Below are 25,972 nucleotides of genomic sequence, written 5' to 3'. Positions count from 1 at the left end.
TTAAATGTGACAAAAAATAGCAAGGGCCATTCATATTTTTTTTCTGAATCCCAAATTTAAAATGTGCTATGTCACAAAAAACTACAGTGTACATTTAAAAAAAAAAGGAATAACTCAAAGCGTCTGCTTGTCTGCAGTTAGGATAGAAAGGGTAGGAAAGGTAAATGTGAAAAATACATCACAAACACCCAGAATATAAATCTTTCTTGAATTCATTTTGCAATTGGCGGGAATCGAACCTGCGACGCCAGTTTCGCATCACGATTTTAAAAAAATGCATTTCTCCAGTGAAATTTCCCTCACCTCGTCCAGGTTGAGAGCTCTGGAGTGGTGCTGCGCCATAGTATGCAGCCAGGCATGGCGCAAGCGCGGCGTGGCCCGGTAGGACACGGCCAGCGTGTGCTGCAGCTCCGCCAGCCGCTCCTGCTCCGCCCCGCCCACGGCTCCACGCACCGCCATCTCCTCGGTGGCCACCAGCACCGTGCGGATGCGCCGCATCAGCTCTTTTACCTCCACCGGGAATCCTGACATCGGATTACACATTTGCATTTTAATATAGGTGCCTATCAAACGCTAATATCAAATAATAATTTTGTTGATTTATTCGGCAGTCACTTTGTGGTAGAATCTATCCATTTTTAATTCAAGTTTTATTTAGTAAATACCACTTTTTCTTAAAATCTACTGTGACACGTGTTTCGATGCATTCCACAATATTTTCCATGTTTGAAAATGAACCAAATTTAAAATTGGTGAAATCAAGGTATCTACAGAAACAATGCTGTCAAACAACATTGTTAATTTGTTATGTAACTTTATTCTCATTGCAGATACCAAAGTTTTACAAGACATGTTGCTCGATTTTTGCCAATTTTGCATTTTGGTCAGTTTTTTTTAAGCTAATAATATGTATGCATACAAGATGTACGTCACAGCAAGGGAGGTTTATTCAGCATTATTTCGATTCCTTGTTAACCAAGAGTAATAATAATAATAAAACCCTTATCCGCACCCCAATGGTGCATAGGGCACTGCTTCATATAAACACAGTGTTATCTTGATCGTTTACACATGAAGGAAAGGTGATCAGCCCTCTGCTTCAGGTACCAGTCCAGGGTAATATTGAATAAATATTTCAATGAAAAAATCACTTATATTTATTTGACCCCCCCTGGGAATCGAACCCGGGACCTCCAGAACGAGTAACCAAGAGTAAAGAAATGTAAATAAATTATTGATGTTTAGAATAGAAAATTAGAAAAACAATTACCTGATCCCTTCATTACTTTATCACTTGTAGCGTAGCTGTTAATTAATGAAAGGGATTCTTGAAATCTGGTATTATTTAGGCTTACTACACTCCCCAACATTTCCGACACACCAATTATAACCTGCAATAAATTTAGAAGTAATTGTAAATAAATTATTCTAATAAATGATAGATAAATACAACAGTAAGTATGAATTTAGAAACTTTAATAACCTGTAAATGTATTCTTGTAAGTCCCTTTCTGTGAGTGTGCTCAAAGTTTCCTCTCATCAAGAGGTACAGTAAAGCGGTAGATTCTTGACGCAAACTGGCTAAATGACTATCGCAACCTTTTAGCAAAACGCTGACTAGATTTCCACAAAGGATTCCGTTACCTAGAATCAAATAACCAAATTGCAATTACCCGTCAATATCACATTACATACAATTAAATGTCATTATAACTATAACAAGTTTTTTTAAACTTATTTTCTGTCACTCTCATTCCATTTAAAATTAACAGAGTAAAATGGAATAAATTATTATTCAGAATATCCATATCTCGCATTAAAGAATTGATGTTAAATTTAAATTAAAATTTCTTATAAATAATACATAAATATAGTGTCCGCCTACGTAATGTAATCGTCAGCGCGCTCAGCTACCGTTCTGGAGGTTTCGGGTTCGATTCCCAGTGGGAGGTCAAATAAATATAAGTGATTTTTTCACTCTATTATTTATTCAATATTACCCTGGACTTACTGGATTACCAGTGCTTCTATCCACTGGGTGCGGATAAGGGTTAATGATGATGAAATATGGTAGATATGATAAATATATATGATGTATTCAAAGTTTGCTATTTTGTGGATGATCCTTTTTCATCTTAAAATTTAATTAAAAACGATCAATCTATGAACTTTTTTTAAATTGTCTTATGTTAAAATTCTCTTGAAAGATGAGATATGTCTTTAAAAAGGAATTATTTGACACATAAAATAAACTTGCATCCTTACCCACAAACAGAGTATCCGAAAACTGGTTAATGTACGCTCGCAGGGCAGCAAAGAGGTGCTTGTAAAGCAGTTCACTCTGCGGAACGGCAAGTAGGCGAAGGTACGGGCGTAGCGCCGCCCCGTCCAGGGGGCCGAGCTGCTCCGTATACAGGCAGCAGCGATCCACCACCACCATCCCCACTTCGGTGGATAGCCAGCCCGCTATATGCGCCGCGGACTCCGCACCACTGTCCTTATCTGTAGATTAAAAAAGTTTATTGTTGTTACTTACAATAGATATAATCCTAAAAGGCCAAAATTTACAAAAAGCTCCAAAAATATTATATTTTGCATACTTCTACATACTTAACTCTATTCACAGATGTTAACTCAATTTACAATTTACAAATAAACAAATGTGAACTTAAGAGCTACACACTCGTTAGACACAAATATGATACTACAAGTCGAGACTAATTAGCGAAAAATGATTGCGTTGTTAACATGTTTTTATGTTATATATTTACCCTTGTTTACAGATAGAAGTTTCTCTCGATTGACAGTATTATTTTTTTCTGGAAGTGTTGGCGGTTCCTTAGAAAAATCTGGAGGACTCATTCTGGCCGGTAATGTTCTAGCTTTTAAAGGTTTATTTTTTCCCACATTTTCCGGGGTGCAATTTCGTACATCTGCCATTATAATTTTCTTGCCTTGATACTTGAAGTTTTCAATACATATTCTGAAACAAGAAAGAAATATACATATAATATAATTTTTAATAACTTTTAAAGAATTAAGCTAAAAAAAATGCATTGAGTATCTACGTCAAACATTAATAGTAACTCATACTATTAATGTTTGATGTAGAAAAAAAATGGAAAGGAGGAAGTTATTTTAAACAGAATGATATACATATGTACTCTAAACAAAAGCAATTAATCGATATATTGTTGGCTAAATATGGACAGATTAGCATGACATAAGTGAAAGTATACTCACTCAAGAATACTGAAGAAGGATTGAAGTTGTGTTGTTGAACAATGTTTCCACCACGACACAAGTTGATCATCATCCAAATATTTCAACACAAACAAAAAGCAGAACAAAACATCCTGAATTTCACTTTTGGACAACACACCAAACCTACCAAAATTGGAAATAAATAAAGAAAACCATTAATGTCTGTAGATTGACACTGGGATTAGAAATTGGGAGAATGTAGCTTACCGATTGACAGGATCCGACGAATCTTTATCCACCAACCTGAGAGTATTATCTGTACAATGATTACTGCAAATATCATTAGACATTGTCGAAATATCAGATTCTATAGAAGCATTTGAGGTTCCATTATAGTGTCCTACAAAAGTAATAAAATCATTAAAAATAAGTAAAAAAAAAAGTGAAATTTAGTTTATTAAAATTGCCTTATTTTTGTTCTTTGAAATAATTACCATTTGCTTGATTTACAGAAAGCGGAATAAAGAATGTAGACTCCTTCGGGTGAGTTGGATTTCTTAGAGGACTGGGTTCATCAAAATGCAACGTTAACCTATTTCTCTTTGGTGTACAAATATTACTACTGACTGTTGAATCCTTAGATTGCAGGCACAAGTTAAGAGTATTTGACATATTATTAACATCCCCGTTTGATTTTTTTACACTACCATTTATATCAATTGACGGATCCCTCAATACTAAGCGATGAATATTATCTAGAAAAAAAATGAAAAATAATAGAAAAAGATAAAGAGAAAAAAGAATAAGTTATGAATTAAATTGGATAATGCGAAGAGATGTTTACTCACCACATACAATTGGTAACCAAGGTGCGTAGAGCGCAGCTATTCTTGCACGTGCAGTCTTCCATTTATATCTATCGTCTATTTCGTGCTTTATTAAAATATCTTTCAAAATGGATAGTGACGACTTCCTTTTCTGAGGAGCTTCATTCAAAGACAAGTGCACATGTTTTAGTAAAGTTCCAGCCAAGAAATGCCTTTGAATAAATGCCTCGCCTGGTCCTACATTTTCTGTATCTGAGTAGAAAAATATATCAACACATCTGCACGTATAAAATGGGTAAGAATAATTTTAAAACTAAATACAAAATCTAGGTACATAAGTCCTTAGTTAATAATAGTTTTAAATATAAACTAACCAGTACACCAGTCTGCTGGTGATAATCTGTTGTGTTGCAAGGGAAGATTAAATGCCACATAGTGCTCGTGTTGACATATAATTTGAAGAAAACTAAATTTGAAATCAAAAAGTGCCTTAGGATCTCCGTGTTTAAATTTGTCTACATAAATTTTTATGAGTTTAAAAATGAATCCTCTGTCCATAAATGTTAAACATTTCTGTAAAGAAAAGAAATTTATTTAACACTACAACTCACAATAATGTCTAATCACTTTAATATCCACATTCAACAATATGTACATTTAGATTTTATGAGTTTAAAAATGAATCCTCTGTCCATAAATGTTAAACATTTCTGTAAAGAAAAGAAATTTATTTAACACTACAACTCACAATAATGTCTAATCACTTTAATATCCACATTCAACAATATGTACATTTAGATTTTATGAGTTTAAAAATGAATCCTCTGTCCATAAATGTTAAACATTTCTGTAAAGAAAAGAAATTTATTTAACACTACAACTCACAATAATGTCTAATCACTTTAATATCCACATTCAACAATATGTACATTTAGATTTTATGAGTTTAAAAATGAATCCTCTGTCCATAAATGTTAAACATTTCTGTAAAGAAAAGAAATTTATTTAACACTACAACTCACAATAATGTCTAATCACTTTAATATCCACATTCAACAATATGTACATTTAGATTTTAAAAAGCTGAAGATTGACTTACTTTCAAGAATAGAGCAATGTTTTTGTTTATACTATGCGTCTGAACTGGTTGCTGCAGAACGTAAGAGGGCTCTAAAGCAATTATAAGTTTTTCTAAATATGTATTAAAATTCTCAGTAAACCTCTCACTACGGCACATCTAAAAAAAAGGTATCATAAATAACAAGTTTATTTCCAAGGAGTGAGCGTGGGCTTGAAATACAGGGGTGAACATTTTTATTTACCTTTATTCTTCCAGTGTTAAATAAATACTGAGCCATACTTTTAGTTATAACATGGAAAAAGAATTCAGAGTGCTGCATAAACTTGTGTCCTAAAAGGAAATCCTGTTGAGAAGACTCCACAAAGGAGTACAGGGGAGCCATCAGATGCTCGTGGACACCGTTTCCAACACACACAAATACATACTGAAATTAAACATAATATTAAACATGGATATTATATCAAATTAAAAAAATCATAGATTGATCCTGGAAATAGTTCTGTGAAATGAAGAGTAATCTCATATACGAGTACATGAGGAAAAAAGTGTGTTTACCTTTATATAACTTTCCAGAAGATCTTTTCTACCAGCATCGTATATCATGTGAACCAAATGTACCATCAACCGAACTATGTGCACTCCCACATCCGAGGTCCCTTTCACTGTAGCCTGTAAAGTATTATTAATTTTTTTTGAAGGAATAAGGGAATAAGTAATACAGCTTAACTAAACATCAAAATAACTTACCAAAAGCTCAAACAATTGGTTCAATATAGTTGGCAAAAATTGAATCAAAGTAGAATAATGCATGGCATGAGCAGCTTTTAATATTTTACAGGTTTCTACTTCAGAGGGAATAGCCCCAGTCGGTGGTTTTATTAATTTTTCAGCGTGGCTAAACAGATTATGAAGATGTTGGTCTCGAGATAAAATCGTGGAATCGAGAATTAAGGAGCATTTGAAAAGGGGCTTTTCACCATCGATCCAAACTGTTTCTGGACCGGAGTTCTGAAATGACTTTTATTAATATACATATATACGTAATAGAACGCTGATAAGTTAGATAATTCCGATAATTATAACTTCTTACCCCTTTCCCCAATCCTAATGGCTGAATAGACAGGTATCCCGAAGCAAGATGCGTTGCGACAGGAAGATTCACTACCTCTTCAACCAGTTTACCAGATTTGTTAAGAAGTGGTATCCAAGAATAACTGTTAGGGTAGAATAAACAATGTTACTTAAATACAATATTTGAAAATATGAATGGATTTAATTATTATTTCAAAGAAGCCATAATGGTAATTAGGAAATCAGAATTATTTCAAAATAAATACTCACCCGACACATGTATCTATTCCGCAGTCTTGTTTTTTGGAAAGATCACAAGAGACATGATAAAAGGTGAATAGAATATGGTGTGAATTGGTCAGCAAAACAGGAAGCTTTATTTTTATTTCCTCAAACCAGTTTGGACATGTATTGTGGTGGACAACGGAACACATTTTTTTATTCATTAATCCATTACTGCCATAGATTACCTAAAATGAGATTAAATTTTTACAAATTCATGAAGAAATTATAAAATCCTTTTTGACCAAACAGCACTAAAATCAGAAGTTAATGTTTTTGATATACGCCGATCAGAAATATAAGTTCTGTATTTTATGCGTACAAATGAGATTTTATATATTTTTGGTCACACTTTATATAATGTGAATTAGAGTTTTTCCATGCAACCAGAATGGAATCAAAGCAACGATTAATAGAATTAAACAAACACTAAACTAAGCAAAGATAGTTGTTTTCATGAGAGTGGACTCACATTTAATGAAGTTGCTTCCCGAGAATCACTATCCCTCAACTCTACACTACAGGCAATGTTTCGAGCTCTAGCAAAACATTTTTGTGAGTCGAAATTTAGCATCATGGGATAAATATAGAGATGGTTAACATAGGCAGTATACGGATGTTCTAGTGGCATATTAATAGTGGACACTTCGAGAGTGCATGGACTTGTTGGAGGCATTGAGAATGGTTTGACGGGAGCCCATCCACATGTAAGACTATCTGAAAAAATACATTGGTATGTTTAAATTACAACATTTCAAAAGCAATTGAAAAATACATCATCATATTTTATCTAATGAATACATACTAGGAGGTTGTTCGAGGCAGGACTGGATATTTATTTTGATCCATCCAGGAATGAGCGACAGTTTTGATAACTTTTCAGGTTTCCGATAATCAGATAAAACTTTTAGTAAATCGTCATCTGACATACGACCCGGTTCTTGACGATATATTGCGGGAAAATCTGGTCCAGTATCTAATTCATTACTGTACAATCTGAAAGGATTTACAAAGACATATAATTTATATTTAAAATGTGTTAAATTTTTATAGTGATATAATGGTGGTATTCTTTATACCTGAATAATGGTTTTGCCGCCCAGGCAAAAGGCATCTTATATGAGCCAAGTCGGTTAGCGTATGTCTGTACGGTCTTATGAACCTTAAGACCGAGTCTAGGGTCTTTAGCGGCTTTCACATACGGCTCTGTTACTTGATAAATGTTTCCTTGTAGAATTTTATCGATTCTCACAACAAGAAAAATATCAGGATGAGGATTATTTATTGATAAAATAGCCTACAAGAAACAAGTTACACATTTAAACGACATGATTATAACGATAAATAAAAATAAATAACAATTTACAGAATAAAAAAGAAAAAATTGTAATGTTCACAATTTTCTTTTTACCTGTTTTTTACTTTTAAACCAATCATCAGGCAGCAAATTTAAATCTAATTTGGGATCAGAGTCGGAGTGCTCATGGCATAATCCAGAATGGCTTTCATCCAGCATCAAATCTTTCACTGCCGGGTGATTAATATTGAAATAAAAGTTTTCAGAGAGCTTTTTGCCATTTCTAGCATCAAATAATGAAAGATAGGTATAGTAAGGCTCCACTTGACATAACAGTTCTTTGTCTCCATCTATCGGAGCTTGCAATCGGAATTTTAAGCTTTCACATTTCAGCAAAATGCGCTGTCCAAATTGTTCTCTGAAATAAAACAACAAATACAGAGATATTGTAACCAACTAATTCTCATGCCGTTTCTCCACAGGGATAGGCAGGAGGAATAGAATCACACACCACTCTGTCTTTGCAACCAATCTTCGTCTCTTCCACATTCATTTATCTCCTCATACATACCCGCCAATTATTCTGACTTCTGACCTGATCACTTTCAAGTATATAAATACTTAAACATGCCAAGTTTTCCTCAGTCTTCCTCTGATCCTAGTCCAACAACATTTGTGTCATAAATTTGTTTTACTGCTCTTTCCTCACTCATTCATTCCAGATGTCTACACCATCTCAACACACCTTTCAAAATTTTGTTAATCATGCTTATCACAGCCTTGCATTTTTTTCTTTATTTCACTGTTCGAAACTCTAACATCATTTTGCCGCAAATTCGTCTGAGAGATCGTATTTCGACAGCATTCAGTCTACTTTCATCTTCCTTTGGCTCAGGAAATGAAGCTTTAAGTCTAAGCTACATTTCCATACATTAGTGGACGTTGTGTACTGCCAGTTTAGTTTTCACTAATAGACTTTTATTTGAAATAACTGATTTCAGTGCACCATTCAATCTCATTTCTATATCTTTATCAATCTTCCCATCCCTAGAAAACATTGTTTCTAAAAATATTATGTTCTATTTTTAAGAAAAGAAGAAAAAACTTTTTTAAATCTTTAAATATGAAAAATCTTTGGTTACTTGAATGGTTCGACTTGAGGTTCTGGTGTGGAAGAACAATTATTTGTTAGCATGAAAAGGTTTTTGCGAGCATAGCTACGGGCAGAAGAGATTGTAGCGGTAGTTTCCTTGGCATAACTTATAAGCTGGGGATTCATGCTGTGCTCTAAACCTTTGAGTGTTCCGAATATTGCAGGCGGAGGAGCACCTAAACATAACAAAACAAAAGTTTAAAAAGAGGACTGATCAATATACATATATAGTAAACCCCCCTATAAACAATGAGATAAGTACCGCATTATCGGAGAGAGAGTAAATGTTTTTAAATTGTATTTTTATTTAATAATTACTCATTTCAGTAATTTCTGCTGGTTAAAATATAAGAATAAAATTTAAAACATTAATTAATCCCTTATAACATACCCTCCAATAACGCGGTACCTATCTCAACGTTATAAGGGGGTTTACTGTACATCAATGCGATTTCTGCAAGTTCTCTGTGGTCGCAGCCAGAGCATTGTCAGTGTACAAAAGGAATATTACCGATTGATCCATTCAATTGTGTACCTGGTTCTAATTCTTCTTTATTAGCGGATTCTTCAATTTTATTCTGTTGAAGTATGGACAGTAAAGTCACAGTCCAACTTTCCAATTCAGCTTCTGACTCCGTAGCAAATGTGTATCCCTTAGTGCCCGTATCCATGCGAATTTCAAAACAATTTTTGCTGCGCTTTGAATTCTAAAATACAGTTAATAAATTATGTCATTTATCCAATTACTTTATATAACTGATTATTTTCATTCAAAATTGACTTCTATCTACATCCAAGTGGTGATACCACAATGCGATTGTTATTGTTTAAATTGATCACTGATTAATTTAGCAAACTCCTGCGCTTTAGATTCTTGGATATAGTAGTGAAATATTTTTCATAGGATGCTGATAACGTAAATGAAAGAGCTCAAGCTGAAGGTCATTGGTACTTATTACATGGGAAAGGAAATGAAAGAGGAATAGCAGATTATAAAAGTAGAAAAGAAGCAATGGCAGTGGGGCTGTAAGACAATATTTTACAACAATATTGAACTCACCCTTACAACTTCTGTACAGAGATCCAGAATAATAGACTGTTTAGCATCCTCTTTTTTATCATCTTTATGAATATCCAAAACATAGGACCCGTCAATGTGTTGTCGTAAGTAACAGTATCGCTTTTTAAATGATTTTGAAGCTAAATTAATAAAGATCCTGTCGGATCCAATTTCAGGGCCTTTTAACAGATATCCTTGTTTTTTAACACAATCAGTCTTGGTATTTTTTGAATCCTTATCAAGTATTTGAATGTCTAAATCAGTTTCGTAAACATCTTCTTTTAAGGAGAGAATATTTGGCGATCTGTAAAATAAAACATAAAACATAATACTATAATAGAAAAGAATTAAGAATTATACTATTTATGGTTTATATTGTGGTGGAGCACATTAAGCATTTAAAACGGGTGAGTTGCTGGCAGCCCAATCATCTCAGATACCTTAAAGCTGAAAAAAAAAACGAGATGTTTCCCATCTGCTAGTAAAAAAGCTCTCAAATGTGTTAGAAGAAGAGATATCTTTATCTTAAAAGAAACGAGTTTGGATAGGGAAGTGGATAAATGATACCGTGGATAAACGACAGCATTGGATACTCTACAGCGCTGAGTCTTGTGCTAAAAATAATGTACCTTGTAGGATCTCATTGATTTTCCAGATCAATAAATTGTGATAAACGATTTAATGGAGGTTTTTGTGCTAAAGACTAATCCCGATGAGACTTTATTTTATCATTACCACCTATTTCATAAATGCATTCAGAGGTATGTAGAATACTGACCTTGGCAAGTCTAGATAGGAACCAGAGTAAGCGTTGTATTTGAAATGTACAAGATTCCAACTGGAAGCATAGCTGAGTAGCGCCTGGCGAGTGAGAAGAGGACAAGCTGCTGCCACACGAGCATCTGGTACTGTAGTATTCACTGTGCGCCATCTCCTTGGCAGAACTACACACTACAATCAAACAAGAACCGTGATCACACTTGCTGAACAATATGGCACCATTACACGCTTAACAAAAATAATGACTCATTGTCCTGTTATTGTAATCCTAAGCGATAGCCAAGCAAAGGAAAGTTTCCAAGCAGCACTATTATATAGCATATAGTAGATATGAAAAATAATAAGAAATAACAAAAACATAAGTATAGAATTACCTTGTATCTAATGGTTTAAAAATAACTTAAAAATTCAATATTTGTTCTCAATTTTTGTATGTGGTGAAAGTAAAGGTGAAAGTAATTGTACCAGTTTTGTTAGTTACCATTATAAATCAAAACTTCATCTCATTTTTTTATAATAGAATAATGTTAATAGGATTTTCAAGGATAAGTAATAATGATGATTCGATTTGCAACTAGGATCCTAAATTTATAGTTTCCAAGTATTAATATACATGAGACCAGAGTTTTAAAAGTGTTACTAATCATTTCTCCATTACAAAGTCTAAAATTATGTGTATGTAATTCAAGAATGGCTCAGTGCACTTCATGAAAAGTTTAATCAGGATAATTATAAAAAGAAAAAATAATAGTCGGGTTGTGGTCCTGTGGTTAGTGTCGCGGACTCCGTCAGAGTTTCTAGGTTTGGACTTATTACCCACTCTATCAGAATTTGAAAACTATTTAAAATAATGGGTCGCTTAGGCCAATGAAAAAAGTATGATATCAAATTATTTGTGTATATAATGAGAACACAAATGACTCCTTCTAAATTAAAAATAATGTTTCATAACCAATTTTTTTTACCATTAGGTAGAGATAAGGAAAGAAGATAATAAAAATCTTACCGAAACATCATCAACGGGATACACTAATATCTCTCTTAAAGAATCATTGTGTAAAATAGTTTTATTTTTTGACACAAATTCTTCAAAGTCTATTGGATCCATTTTGACAATGTCTGCAAAAATACAAAATAACTCAAAAATATAATACTCATCGCTAACCACAGAAATTAGTCAAAAATATACATTATTATTATGAAATCTACACAAAATACAGATTTTTGTTAATATAATTATATGGTGTATAATTAAAAAATTAAGTGAATGGTACAATATTGCTATTTTGTATGTTATTTTTAACACATTACAAAAATATACATGGTATGTTCATTATCTTCGGCAAAACCATGTTATGGCGCAATGCATAGTGATCTCACTATATCGAGGAGATATTTTATTAAATAAATTCATAACACATTTTTATCTTAATTATAACGAAACACACATTATAGTGGTTTTAAAAATACATCATCTATATAGGATATGGTTATAATAGAAAATCTAACCACAAAGAGTCACACAAAATGTGATAAGATGTATTTAAACAGTATATGAGTGGCGGCAACTATTATATTGTAAGTGTAAACAGAGCAGGATGGCAATATTATTAAAAATGAATTCCCAATATATCTGATTAAAAATGTCTTATAAAAATGGCATTTAATACATGTATACATTTGACAAATAACTATCAGAATATTCCGAGAATTTTAATCAAACGTGTACAATTATTTTCAAAACATTTAAAATAAAAAAAAATATATATTTTTTTTTAAATAAGAGAATGTCATATTATTGACAGAAATAAGTAGTAATCATTTTGGTAGATTATTAATATTAACCAAATTAATAAACTTCTTAATACTCACTGGTCAATTACATCTATAATGGTCCACTAATAATGTTAAAACATGTAGAAAACAGGCAATATTTGAGCAACACCCACATCCCTAGAAGTGTCCAAAATCTATTTCCCGAATATGACAGCAAATGTAAATAAATTCTATGAAAAAATAGCAATTCATAAACAATATTTTTTAACAGAAACCATAAACAACAACTTCTAACTAGGGGTTTTGTTCTAGAAATATGTTTTTGCTTTCAAAATTAAATATTATAAATATCGATACAGCAGCGAAACTTGATAACTTCAGCTTTGGTGAATATGTACCTAAGTAAATTACGACTATAAATGGTCGTTTAAAGAGATACCGTCATAATTGCTTAGGGTAAGGACTGTCTGTAATGTGAAATTCCTGGAGTTGTAAATTCCAACCAAACGAATATTTTTAGACAGCTTGAGTTGCATTAACATTTGATTTCCCACCAACATCTTAACTATATTAACCTTCCCTAACAAACTTGCACATAAAAAATTAACTGTATAAACTTGTAAAGATATATGAAAAATGTAAGATAACTCACTTAACAATCAAACATTACTAATAACACTAATCCCACTAACAGGAATACTAACACTTGAAAGTCAAATGTAAAAAGTGTAAATAAAAATATATCTCCACACTAGCTAGAAAAGGGTGAAAAGCCATTAAAAAAAGAAGAAGAAGAATGAGATCAGTAATGTGTATTTTATCTTTGATTTTGTAATTACTTTCTATCTGTCTATGGTTCTCCGTGAATCATTGTCAATTTCGTTTCGTATCTTGGTGGTATTTTGTTGTAAATAATATTTTTTAGAAGTTCATGCGGAGATATTGAATAAAAAAATATTTTGAACGTATTGTATTAATTAAATACAATGACTACAGCTGCGCGTCCGACTTTCGACCCCGCAAGAGGTGGATCTGGTCGCGGGGAGAAAGACTTGAGTGCTATCTCCAGGCAATATTCCAGCAGAGATTTACCTGGACATACAAAACTTAAATTCCGGTAATTATGTTATTCAGTTATAATATCTTTGTGTGGTAAATATATTATAAATGGTCTTTATTGCCGGATATTCTTTTTATATTTTAGAGAACAAGGTCAAGGAACTACTGAGGAACTAAGAAGTCGTGATTTCCGTAAAGATCTCGAAGAACGCGAAAAGGATGGGAAACAAATCACTGGTTCAGCCAGGAAAGTAGAGAGCACAATAAAAAGACCCAAATTTGACCAAGTTCCTGCTGCAAGTTTAGACGCAGATGATCCCATAGAGGGAGATTCTTCTGATTCAGATGACTCCGATGACGACACTGCTGCCCTTCTCGCCGAACTCAATCGCATAAAAAAAGAACGAGCATTAGAACAAGCCAAAAAGGTTTTAAAGTATTTCTGTATATTAACTATTTGGAGAACAAAAATAATTGTTCTTTCATCTTACTATTTTTCACATGAGGGAATAACTTTGAATACCACACTCATGCTAAAACTAATGTACATATATATATATATATATATATATATATATATATATATATATATATATATATATATATATATATATATATATATATATACATACATACATACATACATACATACATACATATATATATATATATATATATATATATATATATATATATATATATATATATATATATATATATATATATATATATATATATATATATATATATATATATATTTTTTTTTTTCATTGCCAACAATTCCGCTAAGTCTCGTATTATTCATCCAATCCACTGCTAGTAAGCAGTAACTACATACGTACTTGAATGATCAAATCGCGGAATGTGACTGCCCAACTATCAAAAAAGTAAATGGCCTATTAATGTTTTCTTATTCCTAATTGCTGCTACGGTTTTTCCCGTCTCTTTTTTTGTTTTATGTTGCACCATTAATTAAATACCTTTTGTACGGTCTCCTTTTCGTTTTATGGTGTACCATTAATTAAATATACTGATGCTTTACAAAATTATTAATAATTGTTAAATTTAATATTGGTTTCAGGAAGTAGAAAAACGGCATGAAGATGAACGCATTCGAATGGAGAACATTTTATCAGGAAACCCTCTTTTAAACTACACTGCTAATGCTCCCAAGGCAGATTTAAAGGTATTTAATAACTTGTGTATGATTATTTTCAGCAATACTTGCCAGAAAATTTTATTTTTGCCTTACATTAGCATATTGATATCATTAACATAAAAACACGTAGGTTTTTGTTTAAGAGAAAGTATTACAGCCACTCAGTTACCTCAAAGCGAAACCAAAGATTTGACGTAGTGGAAATTTAAAGGAAAAGAAAAATTAATATATTTAATTTTTAATCATACAAGATCAAAAAAAAATTGAAGCAATTTGATGTATTTTTTTTAAATTTAGTTATCCGTTATATTTGAAGTTAACATTAAGGGTGAAGACTGACCGGAGCCATTTCGTCGTAACGTAACATGTTACGATGCGAGCATTCGTATAGTCAGTACAGCGAGCTGAGCGCTCCATCCATAGTTTAGTTTTTTGATGTTACGTTATGACGAAATGCTCCGGTCAGTCTTCACCTTAACATTAAATATATTAACTTCTTCAGTGTTTGCACTTTACATTAGATTAGTGGTTCTGAACCTTTTCTAAGTCAGGGAGCATTTTTGATCACAAGAAATATTTACGGTACACCAAAACTAAAGATTCACAAATTAATACTAAGATAACTTTTATCAAAAAATAAAACTGATTGTTTTGTTAGACAAGTTAAAAATTACATTAATTAAAAAATACATACACACTTAAATACTCGAGTGGAACTTTTTGCTGCAAAAATTAATTAATGTAAACTGAGCTTGCCGGCTTTAAAATTTTTTAGCAATATTAGGTCTAATATTTGATAAAGCTACTCTCATTTCTTCATCCAAATTGCTAAGCCTTTCGCGTTTCTTCGTTTTAATATTGGTTAATGTAGAGAAATCTAGCTTACACAAATATGAGGTTGAAAACTGTAATAAAATTTTCTGCGCCCTTGTGGAGAGAGGTGGGTATTAAAGAACGGAAGTAACCTTTCCTTCCCAGTGATGTATTTACTGCACTTAATAACGAGAATATTGATATACAGTAAATCAGCCAATATTCAATTTGCATAATTTCGCGTCGCACTTGCAATAAGCTCACAGAGCACCAGTGCCCCGCGGAACACCGGTTAAGAACCACTGCTCTAGATAGATGAAAATGATGATTATTCTGGTCTTGTATGTTCTTACCTTGAGTCATTGACTGTCAGTTTGAGAGTTTTTGTTGTTATTTCAGGTTAAAAGGCGTTGGGATGACGATGTTGTTTTTAAAAACTGTGCTCGCTCTGAACCGGAGAAAAAGCCAAATACCTTCATAAATGACTCACTTCGTTCCGAATTCCACAGGAAATTTATGGAAAAGTACATTAAATGAAACAATATTATCAGATATTTTTTTTATATTCACAAGTACCTCGTAATTATATTTAACTGCCATTAAAATTTAATCACAATATCTAATTGTTTTTTCTTTTACTTTTATTTGTACAAAGCATATAAAATATGACAACAATTAATAATACGGAATATCGACTCTAACATCAAATCAGTGTATCGACAAAAAGTCAAAGTGTTAATGGATATTTTAATTTTGAAAACGGCAACTTGACAATGTCTTTTGGTAATATTTTTTTCATCATACATACATGTTGGAAGGCTTCAGTGTGTATATCGGTTTACTATTAAGCATATATATTCCAAATTGTATTATTAATCATATTAAATGAAGTATTGTATTTAGCATGTTAATGCTTCAAAATTACTCAGTTTATTATATTACTATTAGAATATTATTTCACAAGAAAAAATATACAATTTACTTCTATAACATTTAATATTTCATATATTTCCCTAGTTATTTATTACATGTATAATACATTACACTACTACACACATTTATAATTATTAAAAACAAATTAACCATGATTTCTTCAGCGAACTAATGTAACCACAATAATGTAAAAATTAGATAAGAAAGTCAAATACAATATTTTTTCATTCATAATACATTACTTTTGTTAAAAAAAATGACATAAGGGAATTTGTGGTCCCTCAAATTTGCTACGATGTGGCGCTTTCTTGCACCACTTATTTAGAAAATCATATTTTTATCATGGTTTTAGCTGTTACAAACCTACAAAAATAAAATATTGTCCATTTGTCCCATTCGATGGTGGTACACCCAATTTAAAAAAAATGTTATTTAACTTTACTCCTGTAATAATTATTTATATTTTAATCAAGGAAATGTTGACATAAATATGAATATATATATATATATATATATATATATATATATATATATATATATATATATATATTATAATACAAAGTAGCAAGTCCTACTTCTATCAACAATATCTTAATGCCTTATTTACAAGGTATTACACAGATTTTTTTTTATATAGAGCCACATTAAAGTAAGTACATAATCATTTACAGAAAAAAATAAGTAAAACACTTAGAATTCCATATTCCTAGTTTATTTCTCATACATACAAAACTGAAAAGCTATAGGGTAAACGGGGGTATCGATGACACCCCCACCCCTCCCTCTCCCAAGATATTGACACTGATTTATATGTAAATATTATCACAGAGTTAATACAGACATTATTTTCCAACTATTTGACTATATTTTTTCTTGACTGTAATTTGATTTTAATGGTTTTTTTAATGGCTAGAATCAAAATATTTTCATTCTAGAATGTCAATTATTTAAATTTCATATTTAAAAAATAATTATTAATTGATTCTGCAGTCATATTGTCGTAAAATGTATCCATTTTTCATTTAAGTTTTATTTGGTAAATATGGTATTTGAAAATGATGTGGAATGCCTTAAAAAGCGTGTCACAATAGTTTTAAGAAATAGTATTTACCAAGTAAAACTTAAATTAAAAATATATTCAAAATGCCTACAGTAAAAAGTGTTTTTATAACAATCTCCAAAAGTTTAGAAGACATTTGAATATAAGAAATATTTTAAAATAAACTGAACACTCATTTGTCCACATGAAAATTGGATCGATTTTGGTGAGAATAGGTAAAAAAAAATGCAAAAACACTATATACAATTCAATTCTATACAAAAGTAAATCTGTTGAAGAAAACAAGTTGAAACATGATGTGCACAAACAATGCTTGGGAGAAACATTCCCAACAAGTTGAAACAAAACATACCCAAACGAACATTGTAAGCATAGTAAAACTATGTGCCAGAGTCACGATCATGTAAAACTGTCAAGTGGTCAAACAAAAAATAAATTATACAGATACAATGAATGGTTTAGTTGTAAATCAATATTGATTAGAACAATTTGCTTAAAGTGACAGTAATCGGCGGTTTCATCTTTCATATAACTTGAATGACCATTCTTCGGTTCTAGTATTACAGGTTACAACGTAATTGATGGAGGGCAAGGATTCAATTAGTTGTACACCTATTATATCAGGTACTGTCATCCAGTTCCAATGGTGGATGCTGTAGAAGTCAGTGCAGAGTTGCCATTCAACTTGGCACCATTGGCAGCTCGGTTGGCAACGGCGAGGTGTTTAGTCTTCAGCCGGTCAAGCTCACTGACCCATGAGCGCACATGCTCTAGTCGGTGCCAAGCCATCTGTAAGACTTTCTGTGATGCGTACCCGGAGCCTTCATGCGGCTGACCGGTCGAAACTTGTGTGAGATAATTTATCTGTTCATTTAGTTTTGATTCAACTTGACTCAGGGTCTTGAGGAACTGGTGTGTATGGCCCTCGGCTTGTTTTTGACTTGATTTCTCTTTGCTTAGTTCTAGTAATGCTTGTCCTAAGAAGAAAAAAACAAAATCTTTATAAGTACTAATGCCAGTTTCAGAATGCAAATATTGAGATAAATTTCCCATTTCTACATATACATTATGATAAGTAAAAAAACGTAGTGTTTAAAAAAAATGTACCTGCCTAAATATAGTTTAGGCTAGTGGTCTCCAAACTCAATAAGGATGTGAGCTACTTTCAGATATCGGACTTGTCTGGTAAGCTACCTAAACTAATTCCCTCTTTTTAGTTTTTTTTATCATCGGCCCATATCGAACCATACATAATATTTTTACAATAGTTTAAATAAATTAGAACATCAGATTAACAATAAAACATAAAATGCGTACTTTAAATATTTATTTATAAACAAAATATTAATTCTTAATAGGTGTGATTAAAAAAATGTAAAATAAACACAATAATAAAATTTACTAGGCAAATTTAATATTCTACGCGAGCCACCGAAAACGCCTCGGTGAGCTACCGGTAGCGTGCGAGCTACCGTGTGGCGATCACCGGTTTAGGCATTCATTTGATGAGTGACGAAAGAATAGTAAAACAAATTTATGAAGCGAATATGGTTCGTATCAGAAGCAGAGGAAGACCAAGGAAAAATTGACATGATCAAGTATTTCAAATACTTGGAAATGGAATAATCAGCGGGTTATTATGGAGAGATGCATGAATGTGGAAGAGGCGAACATTGTTTGCAAAAACAGATTGGTGGCATTCGACTCTCTCTGCCTACCCCTGAGGAGTAGCGGCGTGATGGTTAGTTAGTTAATTTTATTGTATTTCACCAGGTGAAAGATAATAAAATTTTTATAGAAAACTTCAACATGAATTTACCAAAACGGCACTTGTAAGAAGCAATAGTACAAAAAGAGTCGAGGGACTTACAGGGATAATTGTACTGGTCTCTGGGATCGAGGCGCACCTTGCAGCGGGATCTGGGCTAAATTTACGAAAAATTATTAAAACGAACAATTCTAACCTGCACTTTGTAGACAGGTCATAATATCCTTCTCGATTGAATCCAACGATTGAATTCGTTCCATAGGAGCTGTCATTTTAAATATATGATATATCAAACCAATATCGCCAATTGAAATAATCCAAAAGTTGTTTGAAATATTTTTGTCCAAACCCAAGTATATCGGAAAATGACAACCACAAATCCAAAGACTAATTATATAGGTATTGGTAGGAATGAATAATACCACAATGCATAATATGTAATGACCACAGACAGACTATACCCATATACTAACCTACTTACGATGCAATATTTGATATCTAAATATTTATTCACCAATATCACATTTTTATACATTATGGATGCTATAGTAATTATGAAAAGTAATTTATTACAACCTATGATAAGTATTGAGATCCTTATAGGAAATATAATTAAATAAGTATAATGGCTTGGATTACCATATGAGTAGTATTTAGTACTTCATCCATAATCATACCCTTAATAAATATCCTGAAAAAAATAAACAAGAATGTTTACAATTCAGATAGGGACAAGAAATATTTAAAAGTTTTCAAGAAATAACAAGATGTCCAGATTCATGAAAATCATCAGAAGTTTTTGTGCCGAATCGGTCATTGAATCATATTTTTTTACTTCTCACAAAATTCAAATGTGGAATAAATACATTTACACTGATGAATATACCATATATTGATTAAAATCCTTTTTCTCTATTAATTATTATTCCGTCGTCCTAACATCTATTTAGGTGAGCACGGTGCAAAGGGAATTCATGGGTGAGGTCCATGAACTACACATGTCTTGCGGCAGACCCTAGATGCGTCTGTGTTATTAATAATTATGTCACATAAGAGGGACCAGATGGTAGTCGACTTTAGGGATTTGATGAGCTCGGCGTGTTGCCTGGTTCTGGTATCTAATAATCATCATATCAGAGCCTTCAACTGCCTCATCTGTAGCTGTGTTAATAAAGGAAGATGTTGAGGAAAGCATAGGATTCACCTTCGAGCATCATAGTTGGCTTTAAAAATGCAAGTTACTGCCTCACCGTGCATAAATTAGCTCAAATTTGTTTTGTCATATTCCCATAAAAGGGATGAGGGAATATAAACAAAAATACGAAAGTCGGGGACCAGAGTTCCACCAAAGTCTCGCCCTCTCTCAATAGTCCAAAGATTGCGGTTCTAGCCCATTTGGTGGAATTAAGGGTCGTTAAAATATTAAGTCTGCTTGGTATTCCCCCTCAAGGTTTAGGTTTGTGGTAGGTTTCAATGAGCGCGGGGTAGGGATGCAATTTTCCATCGGAGTTAGGATCTTCTAGTAGAGTTACTAACTTTCTAGTCACTTTAATATTAATATTACCTTACATAGCCCGATGCAGGGGTTTATGGACTCTGAAAGCATTAGTTATAATGTTTGTTATTTTTACTCGCAAATACTTCGCATGATTGATTTAATAGCAATATTAAATAAAACAATAGTTATAGGAAGTGGGACCGAATGATAGTCGAATTTCTGTATTGGATCCGGGAATTTGGTGTTAACTTTCAGAGGTAGGTACAATTAATTTAACGTTGGCAATTTTGTGTATTGTGTTGCCAGCGTACCAAACGTCATATACTGTCCAATTTCCCGTTCCTCGTCCATTTCGCCGATTCCCCCATCATGGTGAGTTGTCGCACGGTCCTTCTTTTAGTAATCCTTGCGTATTTTTATAATCATATCAGTTTAAGTCGGTTAATTTGTGAGAATTTCACCCAAACATGTAAAGTAATCATTCTTATCAATTCCTTTTAGTCTCATCGTAAGTTTTCGGCGCCCCGTCATGGGTCCATGGGATTCTACCCCAAGAAGCGGTCCCGTCGTCATCGTGGTAAAGTGAAGGCTTTCCCCAAGGATGATCCATCCAAACCCGTTCACCTGACAGCATTTATTGGCTACAAAGCCGGCATGACCCACGTGGTCCGAGAAGCTGACAGACCTGGCTCCAGTAAGTGCATTTTTAATATCGCGATTTTCACTATCGACAAGTGTCATCTTGTGTCGGGTGTAAACTTGATGCTCGTTGACGACGTGTGCAAAGCAGCCGTTAATGCTGTGATGAGCGCACCGTGTCGTAGAATAAATTCGCCGCCCCTCGGGGCCGGCGTTAGTCTGTCATATTCCATTTTCCTCCTATAGTCCATTGGACGATGAATAGGTGGAACGGCCATGCCCTGCACAAACCTTCTATTCAATAATACGATATGTGCTGAATGTACCTGATTTTCACGTGGCTTGACTAATGGTGACGTATTGTACACAGAAATAAACAAGAAGGAGATAGTGGAGGCCGTTACTATCCTTGAAACACCTCCCATGGTGGTAGTTGGTGTAGTTGGTTACATCGAAACACCTCATGGCTTAAGGTCTCTGTGCACTGTGTGGGCTGAACACATGTCTGAAGATTGCCGCCGCCGGTTCTACAAAAACTGGTTTGTCTTTTAATATTTTTTTCCCATATATTTAAAATAAAAAACTTCTATAATGTTGTTTTTACTTAAATTTTACTTGTTTAGTTATTCTACTTTTTAATATGTTGTAAATTGAATGTAACTAATGAAGCGTAACATCAGCTCTCCTATGGCAGCATGAGAGTATGTTCACTGGTTCTAGTAGCCAGTAAGGGTGCGAGTCTCCGCTCTACGATGAGGCGACCCCTTATTGTTTTGCAGCTTCTACGTTGATGCGGGAGCGCTACTACTGGTTTAGCTTATCTGGGAAAATGTTTGGTCTAAATTAGGTACAAGTCCAAGAAGAAGGCCTTTACCAAGTCCTGCAAGAAATGGCAGGATGACCTCGGCCGCAAGTCCATCGAGAAGGACATGAAGAAGATCATTCGTTACTGCACAGTTATCCGCGTCATCGCCCACACTCAGATGAAACTCTTGAAGCAGCGTCAGAAGAAGGCTCATGTGATGGAAATTCAGCTGAACGGTGGCTCCATCGAAGATAAGGTTAAGTGGGCGAAGGAACACTTCGAGAAGCCGATCCAAGTTAGCAATGTCTTTGCACCTGATGAGATGATTGACTGTATCGGAGTCACCAAAGGAAAGGGTTACAAGGGTAAGCTTTTACATTTTGTTAAAAGAAATATGTATATCATAATGAGATTTAATCTATGGATGGATATTTTTAGATCTTTACATTAAATACTTCCTCATTCTAGGTGTTACATCTCGTTGGCACACAAAGAAACTTCCTAGGAAGACCCACAAGGGTTTGAGGAAAGTTGCGTGTATCGGTGCTTGGCATCCTTCCCGAGTGTCCTTCACTGTGGCCAGAGCTGGACAAAAGGGATATCATCACCGTACAGAGATGAACAAGAAGATTTACCGCATTGGTCAGGGTATGTATTTAATCACTTACGGATTTAAAAAAAAAACTAAATTTGAGTTTATTTATAATTTAAAATAGTTTATTTCTGTCTGGTGCTAATGTTTTCTTCCCATTAGGTATCCACACCAAGGACGGCAAGGTTGTCAAGAACAATGCTTCCACTGAATACGACCTTACCGAGAAATCTATCACTCCCATGGGAGGATTCCCTCACTATGGAGAAGTCAATAATGATTTCATCATGATTAAGGGATGTTGCATGGGACCCAAGAAGAGGGTGATCACCTTGAGAAAAGTGAGTTTATTTATTGACAATTTAAACAAATGTATTATTTCTGTTACATTATAAATTTAGGTAAATAGTCAAGTTTTCATATTACTAAGTTGTTACAAATTGTTTTCCATGATTTTTTTTTTTTTCATTATTCTGTAAATTGGTATTATGTGAGACAAATTTTGGAAAAAAATAGAATTACATTCGAACTCGGTTATTACAAGCACAGTTATAGTGAGATCTCGGATATAACGAGGAAATATTTGTTGAAATTTTGGTTTTTGGTTTTCTCCATACATTTATTCACAGTTATAATGAGCAACTTCTCGGCTATAGCGAGCAAAAAGAGATAGCCTTTTTTTTTAAATGTTGTAAAATATTTTAATCTTATATTTCGACCTTAAGCAATAAAACCCGTTTGCATTTGCGTTGCCGCCGGGATCTTATTACGTTTATGACCTAAGTACTGAATTGGTGGCATCACCGACAATAAAAAAAAAGTTTCACCCATATGGGTTAAAATTACATGTTGCAAATTGCAAGCTTTGTCATGTCTGTAAGGACCTACTTTATTACAATTAATAACTTCATGTGATAGGTATGTTTAAAAGAAAAACTATTCTCGGAAATAACGAGGAACGGTTATAATGAGAAAATTCAGTCCCTTCATCCTCGTTATAACCGAGTTCGACTATGTGTTTAAGATATATCAAAATACATGACGAATATCCTTTAAATTCTAAGCTCAATAAAAAAATCAACTTTTCTGTGTAGAAACTCTGGTCCCTATCCATGCCCAAGTGATGCATAGGTCACTGCATCAAATCGACATGGAGTTAGATTCTTAGTCTATGAAAGGAAAGGGGGTGATCAGTTGTACGCTCCGTATGGAGAAAGCGATGACTAGGGCACTTGGGGTTGCATACCCATACTCAAACTAACTTGTGGAAGTTGTACACTGTTAATTGCCTATGACTCATGTTTCACATATTTTTTCTGGTTATTGGAATAGGAATAACTTTTAAAATATTGTTATATATTTTTTTTAGTCCTTGAGAGTTCACACCAAGAAAGCTGCCCTAGAAAAGATCAACCTCAAGTTCATTGACACTTCATCCAAGTTTGGTCACGGTCGCTTCCAGACTCCGGCTGACAAGAGCTCCTTCATGGGAACATTCAAGAAGGACAGGCTGAAGGAGGAAACTGCAGCTACTGCAGCAGCCACACAAGCTTAATTTTAGTGTAAAAATTTATGCTAAAATAAAATTGCGAAAATATACCGGTCTTTTTTCATTCCCTTCCCTCGTAATATTACTTTTATTCGGGAAGCTTCCGCTTCTGGAATTATTTATTTTCTGGACTTAACCTGCTTCACTCAAAAAGGAAGCACCATCCCATCTGCCTAAACTTAAGATTGCCGCTGCTCTACATTGTCCATTATACACTAAAATAATTTATGAAGGTTATTTATTTTTACTTAAAATAATTTTGTATCTTATTTGGAATCCTTTTTTGATTAATGATAGTTAAACACATAAAATAAAATATTTAGTTTTCTTTCTCTGATGGACCATGAATTTTAATTTGAGTTGTCCAACTCAAAACGAAAATAGAAAGAGTGAATGGTGCACTGCAATCAGTCAACAAATAAAAACCTAACTGCGAAAGCTAAACTGGCAGTGCACAACGGAGTCCTGGTTCCAACCCCAAAAATACGGTAAAACAAATTTATAAGGTGAATAAAGCAGGATAAAGGAGCAGAGGAAGACCGAGAAAAACGTGGCACGGTCAGGTATGCCAAATACTTGAAAGCTGTCAGGTTAGGAGTCGTAATAATCGGCGGGTATGTATGAGGAGATGCATGAACGTGGAAGAGGCGAAGAATGTTCGCAAAGACTGGTGTGGCGTTCTATTCTCTCTGTCTACCCCTGCGGAGAAGCGGCGTGATGGTTGGTTAGTTTTTTTTTTTTTAATTCAAAACTGCAACCTTTTCTCGCCCCCGACACCTAAATTCTTTCTAGAATTCCGCGGCACACCAAAAGTTAAAATGAAAACCATTAAACTGATCACAGGATACTCGCGGAAATTCACCACAGAAGCTCTAAAGCTTAGCAAAAAACAAATAAGGATCCTAACCAGGACACTGCAGACTGAGGAAACACATGACAAAAATTACACTTTATGACTCCTCAGTATGCAGATTTTGTATGGAGGATAGCGAAACGCCAATCCACATTCTTTACAATTGTGACGCACTCGCTCACAAACGAAGTCACATCCTTGGAGGACCTCTACTGGACTCCGAGAAGGTGAAGCTCCTACCACCAAGACAGGTCGTGAGTTACATGACTCATGTAGGTCTTGGCAGTGAGCTGTAAAACACAGGAAAGTCACAATAGACCTGACATGGTCGCGGTGACCTAAGGGATGCAAGATCCCTTGACCCCCAAGGAAAAAAAAACATTAAATTATTTAGTTATAATAATTATTTTATATATTTTTCGCTCGTTCCACCGCATCACTCCTTAAATTGTAAATAAAACGAGTTGTCAACCTAATTGAGGACATGCGGTATTGAAAAGAATAGAGCAGGGGTGTAGGTCATATTTTTTGGTTACCCAATACACGGATGTTTTTGGAATTCCGAACACCGAGTATTTTTTTAGGCTTGGAAAAAAAAACGGCATTGTTGGTACATAGTTTTTGAATGGGAGTCATGCCCGATTACGGGAAGGCTTAGATAGTTAGGTAAGTACCTGTTTATATAAAATTGTCTATGCCTTCAATAATTTTCT

At 33.6% G+C, this 25,972-nt stretch overlaps 4 protein-coding genes across 6 annotated transcripts in view; 2 read left to right on the top strand and 2 right to left on the bottom strand.

The window, feature by feature from the left end:
• Ziz (dedicator of cytokinesis protein Ziz) overlaps nucleotides 1-12,773 on the bottom strand; it is a 31,893-nt gene extending 19,120 nt beyond the window's left edge. For 2 of the 3 annotated variants that reach the window (XM_088261144.1, XM_088261152.1), the window contains exons 1-26: nucleotides 12,628-12,773; nucleotides 11,762-11,874; nucleotides 10,754-10,926; nucleotides 9,976-10,279; nucleotides 9,451-9,622; nucleotides 8,905-9,091; nucleotides 7,877-8,180; nucleotides 7,545-7,762; nucleotides 7,271-7,461; nucleotides 6,938-7,182; nucleotides 6,454-6,653; nucleotides 6,203-6,326; nucleotides 5,860-6,120; nucleotides 5,668-5,781; nucleotides 5,354-5,536; nucleotides 5,131-5,268; nucleotides 4,406-4,604; nucleotides 4,053-4,283; nucleotides 3,699-3,959; nucleotides 3,472-3,604; nucleotides 3,244-3,387; nucleotides 2,772-2,983; nucleotides 2,266-2,502; nucleotides 1,484-1,644; nucleotides 1,271-1,391; nucleotides 304-524 (exon numbers count right to left, since the gene is read on the bottom strand). In XM_088261144.1, coding sequence (XP_088117270.1) covers nucleotides 304-524; nucleotides 1,271-1,391; nucleotides 1,484-1,644; nucleotides 2,266-2,502; nucleotides 2,772-2,983; nucleotides 3,244-3,387; nucleotides 3,472-3,604; nucleotides 3,699-3,959; nucleotides 4,053-4,283; nucleotides 4,406-4,604; nucleotides 5,131-5,268; nucleotides 5,354-5,536; nucleotides 5,668-5,781; nucleotides 5,860-6,120; nucleotides 6,203-6,326; nucleotides 6,454-6,653; nucleotides 6,938-7,182; nucleotides 7,271-7,461; nucleotides 7,545-7,762; nucleotides 7,877-8,180; nucleotides 8,905-9,091; nucleotides 9,451-9,622; nucleotides 9,976-10,279; nucleotides 10,754-10,926; nucleotides 11,762-11,863 — 4,836 coding nt within the window. In that variant the 5' untranslated portion in view covers nucleotides 11,864-11,874; nucleotides 12,628-12,773. Of the gene's footprint in view, nucleotides 1-303; nucleotides 525-1,270; nucleotides 1,392-1,483; nucleotides 1,645-2,265; nucleotides 2,503-2,771; nucleotides 2,984-3,243; nucleotides 3,388-3,471; nucleotides 3,605-3,698; nucleotides 3,960-4,052; nucleotides 4,284-4,405; nucleotides 4,605-5,130; nucleotides 5,269-5,353; nucleotides 5,537-5,667; nucleotides 5,782-5,859; nucleotides 6,121-6,202; nucleotides 6,327-6,453; nucleotides 6,654-6,937; nucleotides 7,183-7,270; nucleotides 7,462-7,544; nucleotides 7,763-7,876; nucleotides 8,181-8,904; nucleotides 9,092-9,450; nucleotides 9,623-9,975; nucleotides 10,280-10,753; nucleotides 10,927-11,761; nucleotides 11,875-12,627 lie in introns of those variants that run through there. The other variant, XM_088261160.1, reaches the window with a different exon arrangement.
• A 630-nt stretch (nucleotides 12,774-13,403) lies between these two features.
• c12.1 (spliceosome-associated protein CWC15) lies at nucleotides 13,404-16,552 on the top strand. The gene is made up of 4 exons (XM_088261106.1): nucleotides 13,404-13,648; nucleotides 13,736-14,018; nucleotides 14,672-14,776; nucleotides 15,962-16,552. The coding sequence occupies exons 1-4, from the start codon at nucleotides 13,518-13,520 to the stop codon at nucleotides 16,097-16,099; spliced, it is 657 nt and encodes a 218-aa protein (XP_088117232.1). The 5' UTR covers nucleotides 13,404-13,517; the 3' UTR covers nucleotides 16,100-16,552.
• Nucleotides 16,553-17,191: 639 nt separating this feature from the next.
• On the bottom strand, nucleotides 17,192-19,721 carry LOC148313497 (mediator of RNA polymerase II transcription subunit 11-like). Its single transcript, XM_088261119.1, has 2 exons — nucleotides 19,520-19,721; nucleotides 17,192-18,532 (listed from the first exon to the last, which is right to left on the bottom strand). The coding sequence occupies exons 1-2, from the start codon at nucleotides 19,593-19,595 to the stop codon at nucleotides 18,186-18,188; spliced, it is 423 nt and encodes a 140-aa protein (XP_088117245.1). The 5' UTR covers nucleotides 19,596-19,721; the 3' UTR covers nucleotides 17,192-18,185.
• A 1,445-nt stretch (nucleotides 19,722-21,166) lies between these two features.
• Nucleotides 21,167-24,454, top strand: RpL3 (ribosomal protein L3). Its single transcript, XM_088261090.1, has 7 exons — nucleotides 21,167-21,193; nucleotides 21,323-21,515; nucleotides 21,831-21,999; nucleotides 22,308-22,630; nucleotides 22,734-22,913; nucleotides 23,020-23,198; nucleotides 24,227-24,454. Exons 1-7 carry the CDS (start codon nucleotides 21,191-21,193, stop codon nucleotides 24,410-24,412), a joined length of 1,233 nt encoding a protein of 410 aa, XP_088117216.1. The 5' UTR covers nucleotides 21,167-21,190; the 3' UTR covers nucleotides 24,413-24,454.
• The last annotated feature ends 1,518 nt before the right edge of the window (nucleotides 24,455-25,972 follow it).

This window comes from Brachycentrus maculatus, unplaced genomic scaffold, assembly GCF_059751285.1.
Source record: "Brachycentrus maculatus isolate JH-2025_06_01 unplaced genomic scaffold, ASM5975128v1 h1tg000010l, whole genome shotgun sequence".
In the NCBI taxonomy this organism is placed as follows: Eukaryota; Metazoa; Arthropoda; class Insecta; order Trichoptera; family Brachycentridae; genus Brachycentrus; species Brachycentrus maculatus.
The sequence above is the reverse complement of the archived record's forward strand: the minus strand, read 5'-3'. Positions and strand labels throughout refer to the sequence as shown.